The 5,926-nt window shown below is 32.2% G+C and overlaps 1 protein-coding gene across 1 annotated transcript; it reads right to left on the reverse strand.

The window, feature by feature from the left end:
- Nucleotides 1–329: 329 nt before the first annotated feature.
- LOC131803417 (uncharacterized) lies at nt 330–4,559 on the reverse strand. Its single transcript, XM_059124705.1, has 2 exons — nt 3,130–4,559; nt 330–3,065 (listed from the first exon to the last, which is right to left on the reverse strand). Exons 1-2 carry the CDS (start codon nt 4,557–4,559, stop codon nt 386–388), a joined length of 4,110 nt encoding a protein of 1,369 aa, XP_058980688.1. The 3' UTR covers nt 330–385.
- Between the last annotated feature and the right edge of the window lie 1,367 nt (nt 4,560–5,926).

Here is a 5,926-nt window from a genome sequence, read left to right on the forward strand (position 1 = left end):
TTAAAAGCGGACCTATAGATGTTAAGCTGGAATTTGAAACTAATACACCAATACCATCGAAAACATCAGCATACTGTTTAATACTCCATGATCGATTAATTGAATATACACCACTCACTGGAATTGTTCGAAAGATAATCTAAAGATTTTCTCATTTAATTTATTTTCTTTATTAATACTTTTTTTTTTTTTTTTTTTTTTTTTTTTTTTTTGTACTTACCTCTGTCATAAACTTTCAATAAAATAAAAAAGCATTAAAAATTACTTTATAAATGTTTTATTTATTATTATTATTATTTTTTTTTTTTTATTTGAAAAAGGAAATGTGGAATAAATAGCTTACAAATAAATAACAAATTGTTGGTTTATTTAATAATACAATATATTAAATTAAATTGGTGTCAATATCCATTTCCGATTCATAATTCTGCAGTATATTACTGAGATCATCCTCATCCTCAATACCATAATGGCCCCAAGCATAGGTGTTTACTTTATCTAATCTTACTTTCCTTTTACTATCTTTATAATTTAAAACTACTTTATACAACTTGGTTGTATACACTTGGTGTAATTTGGATTTAAAATTTATCATGTAATCACTAGTACTAGTTTCATTGTATAAGGTGTTTCTATAGTTATTTATGGTGTACCGCCCAATGACACATTTTTTGACACCTTTCGCTTTTTTTACTTCTTGACCATCATCTACCGTATATGAATACATTTTAGGCCCTAGTCCAACAAATTCTGTCATAATTTTCCCACTGTTTTCGTCCTTCATCATACCGATAACCTTTTTATTACGGCGGGGTATATTATATTTATTATCTTCTGGGTATGATGATGTGTCAAAGAACCTATCAATGTCGGGTCTTATTTCTTCATAGACATCTTCAGAAAATATTGTATATATAAAAGAGTCAGTATCCATATAATTTAAAATTACGCGCTCATCGAATTTCTTCTTCATGTATTCATAGTGGAAATCATACATCTTCCACTTGGCTAATTCTAATATACAGAAACCAAGATATGTAGGCTTATTGTATGTTACTTGTAGCCGATTCATTTCAATAGCCCAAAAATCTGTACAAAATTCAGTTGCACTGCTGAAATTCGGTCTAGACATTAAAGATCTAGCACCCAATACATTTGGTGCTTTATCAAGCCAAGTCGTTACTAGCTTTATATCTCTTCGTTTATCAACATTCTCCATAGTTTTACCAAAAACTGCATTATTTAGAAGCTTAAAAAAGTTTCTAAGAAAATCGTTAGTTGCTTCTTGCCTTTCTTTATTATTTTTATTAATATACGAGGCTAGCCATGGAGATTGTGTAAATGATAAAGCACGATGAACTTTTTTTAAGACTAAACCATTTTCTAAACATTGTTTTAGATTCATGTAGTGTATTGGATAATTGGTTTTTGAAGCAAAATCTGCTATAAGTTTTGGATACTTTGAACCTCCAATCTTCTTATTTTCTGGACAAAAGGGTAAATCATTATGATTATCGTGAAGATTCTCTGGATAATCTAAGTCAACTACTAGCACATATCCAGTTTGTTGATTTACTTTAAAATTGTTTATTGTCTGAGCATCAAAAGGCGTCTTGTCGAGATCAACCCACGCAAAATCTCCTGTTGGCAGGTATTGTTGCATAGCCCAACCATACAAATTATTAGCATCTATATACAATAAATAGCTAGATGGATTACTACTGTCGAAATCTTCCATATATTTGTTATTTGCTTTGGTATGTCTTTTAGAGCATTGTGTAAGGCCACCTCTTATACCATTTTTAAATAAATTAAACATGTCTGAATCTGTTAACAAATCCAAGTCTATTTTCGTATGACGAAGCATAGCATCAAAAGATAAACCAGGAGCTGTGTAATATTGACATGCATCTAGTTTGTGAATTCGTTTACATGATTTCCTAAAATTTTCAAAAACATCGTTTAGAAGAAGCACGTCTGTTTTTAAATATAATTCCATGTAATCACGTATTGTCTTGCATTTAAATGTTTTCCAAACTTGTTTTGCATGTTCATACTCTTCTAAGCTACAACTTTTATCATTTAATTTACTATGAAATGCTTCAATAGGAGGTAGAGCAGTTTCCTCTAATTTTTCAAATGAGTCGATGTATTCATAACAGAATATACCCTTTTTCCTCATCAATTTAAACTCATCATCGTTCGAAAAATGTTTCCTTATAGATGTCAAGTCTGAATCATCACAGAAACTAGCTAATGCGTCTAAACTGGCTGCCATAAAGCGGAAAGAATCTAAAAATCTATATTCAAGCGTATCATATCTACCATCACTCATTTTTATTGTTTGTGATAAAGATGTATACAATTCTTTATTGTGAGGTATAATATTTGTTTTCCCTTCAATTGTACTCAGCAAATTTGTTACAAACAAATGACAGTCATAAGCAGAGAAATTGTGGAAGTAAATAGGGATGAATTTTGAAATTGTGTAATTTATATTACACTCATTGTGAGCTGCTCCCCTATACCGTCCAGTTATATGACAATGATCACGAACTCTATCTGTACCTAACTCGTCATCACATATATGGCAATACACCGCGGAAGAAAATGATTCTTTTTCATTTAATGTCAATGGTGTCATTGGGCGGTTTACATTCAAATAATTATTATAAATATTCCTACCTACGCTTTCTAACGTTTCTATAAATATTTGAGCGGCATTTTCACCGGTATAAGAATAATATTTATCTAAACTACTATCAAAACTACACTTTACATTAAAACCAAAAGCGCATGGAATATGCTTATTTATGGTATTACTCACTCCCCCAGTATCTTTTAAAACACACTCAAAATCAGCGTACACTACAAAGGGAACATCCATTTGCTTCTTGTAGTTTGCAAATGCTAATCTATTCTTACCATCTTTGGGGAAATGTGTAATAACACCACTACAATTCTCCTTATGTCCCTCAAAAAGTCTCAAATCTGGTGTGTAATAAAAACATGTATTACATATTTTCAGATGATTTCCTCCTGAGGAAAGTTGTGATGACAGTAATCTAAAAAGAAAAATATTTATGTGTTATTAGAAATATTTATGTGTATTGTATTTTCATTATTCACCTTGATGTATCCTTAACTAGTATGTAGTGCGAATTGGTTTCGTTTTCCAACAACAGCAAATTGATATGTATAGGCTTCTCTTTATTAGTGACGCGATATGGTCCAACAACAGCATTTTCCTCGTACCCAAAAACGTTAACACTTATATTTGGATTATTTTCTTCAAATATTTTTATTGATCTCAATTCTAATGGAAATTGTAAACCACTAAAATTTAATCTAAATCCATCTTCAACAATTATTATCGGATCTGCAATATTTCTGATATTATATGATGATGTTTTACCAGCATTCGTAAGCCTATTTCCGAATGCGGCAATTATGCACCATTTGAAACAATACACATCATTATTCGAAATATTGATGCATGCTTTCTTCTTTGCAAGCCTCGCTGGTGTTGGTATATATTGCGATCCCTTCAGTGGAGAAGATTTGTTAACGCTTATTTCAAGTGTTTTAAATTGGGATAGAGCCCATCCAGAGTCACGTTCTTGGAACTCCGACAGCTTATTTTTCAACTCATCAAAATGCTGTTTTAAAATTTCCGCTACATCATCAGAAAATGTGATTTGTGTGGTTTTGGTGTTGTGGAATATGGTATTAAACGCATCACTTTCTGCTGATTCTTTAAAATATTCGCCAACAACATTTAGATTGAATTTAATCAAATAATGTGTGCTTAACTTGTCTTCTATTAGTGCGATAATCGATTTTTCAGAATTGCGAATTACTTCATTGAAATCGAGAGTATTATTGCTTATTTTATATTGGAACTTCTCAATTCGTTTTTCAAAGCCTGAACTCGTTGATTGTAGGTTTTCTTTAATTATTCTCTCGCTTTTATTTCTATGCAATTCTGATCTACAATGCATGATCCATGTTTCTAATAAAATATTATCATTGCATGAAATGCAATATTTTATTCTTTTTGTGCAAGGTTCATTTTGCATTTGATTATCTAAATGTTGTTCTTCTTGTTGTTGTGGTTGATTCCATTGTTGTTGTTGTGGTTGATTCCATTGTTGTTGCTGTGGTTGATTCCATTGTTGTTGTTGATTCCATTGTTGTTGTTGTGGTTGATTCCATTGTTGTTGTTGTTGATGCTCGAAATGTTGTTGGTGTTGATGATGATGATGGTTTTGTTGGTGATGGTTGATATTTTGATTTTGCGTCGATCTTCCTGACTGATTGTGGTCTTGATTATTATATTCCTGTGGAATGTCTTGTTCGTTCGACATTGGTGAATTATTATTAAGGTGATGCTGCACCCAAATGCTCATCTCATTGCGAAACTGATTCTGTTGTTCCTCATATTCCCAAAAATTTCTTTCTTTTTGCTGTGGTTTCGTTCCTTGCTCAGAATGTTCCACAGCATAATGAAGCTTAAGAGCTGCGGAATGCAATAAAAATTTCTTGCAAATATTGCACATTTTGTGCGTTTCTAGATGTTTTTTATAAGCTGAAGGGCTAGCTGATTTCTTTGAGCAGAGTTTGCATACAAATTTTCCGGATTCCATTTTAAAAAGGTTTTTCTTTTTTTCACGCGTAAAAAAAATTTTTGATACTTTATAGTCGAAGTCTCAACAGAAAGTGAATATGAGAAACAGACTTTTCACAAAACATCGATGCTGATACAACAATGGTTTACACCGCGGAAATTTTGACTGTCTTCTATAAGAATATTATTTTACCCAAACACAACATCTTAAAAATTCCCTAGAACAAAAAAATTAGCCTTAAGTATGTCTCAATACTAACACCTGCATACATTATAGAAACCCTTGGTTGTCACCAATAAATTCATCTTACACTTGACGAATATCAAGATTCTATCACTCAAACAATATTTTTAGAATAATTGTCAACCTTTTTCCGAATTTATTGATAATTAATTCATAAGTCAAATATAATACACAAATTGTTAGTAAGGAAATTCCAAATAAAAAAAAAAAATCATAATTCAAACACACATTTGTAATGTAAAGAAATTAGGCGCCATCCTAAAAAAAAAGGTCATCTCGACACTGAGTGCGTCTCAAACAACACACACACACACACAAACATCCCCTAAAATATGCATGCAATAACTCACTACACGATATTAACTGCAATAGAATGCCCCGTGGTTAATAAGTCATAGGCACCATCACACACACACACACACATAACCACCTGCATCGCCCGCTCAAAAGATCATCTTAATAGAGTTCGTCTTAAACATTACACACAATCATCCCCTAAAAATATTACACACCTGCATTTTCTATACTCAAACAAACCACGCAAACAAATCACGTACAAATCAAACATCATGAAAAATAAGTCATAGGCAATGCATTGAACACTGAATTTCACATTAATTATCCCCATTTCACCTCGGCTACTAAATCCACAGACACGATCAATACAAATAAAAGGGATAGCAATAACAACGCCTTGCCTTTGAAATGCGTATTGAACAACTGCATTTGCCCCCGGTTACTAAATCCGCATAAATTACCCCCATTTCACCCCGGCTACTGAATCCACATAAATTATCCCCATTTACACCACGTAAACAAATCACGTTCAAATCAAACATCGTGGAAAATAAGCCATAGACACGATCAATACAAATAAAAGGGATAACAACCACAACGCATTGCCTTTGACATGCGTATTGAACACCTGCATTTCCCCCCGGCTACTAAATCCGCATAAATTATCCCCATTTCAGACCCTAATTATTCTATAGTGACACTAATTACTAAATTTTAGCTAAATTTTGACTATAAAAAATCGTCAACCACAACGCCTT

The sequence above is a fragment of the Musca domestica genome, unplaced genomic scaffold, assembly GCF_030504385.1.
Source record: "Musca domestica strain aabys unplaced genomic scaffold, Musca_domestica.polishedcontigs.V.1.1 3, whole genome shotgun sequence".
Classification (NCBI taxonomy): Eukaryota; Metazoa; Arthropoda; class Insecta; order Diptera; family Muscidae; genus Musca; species Musca domestica.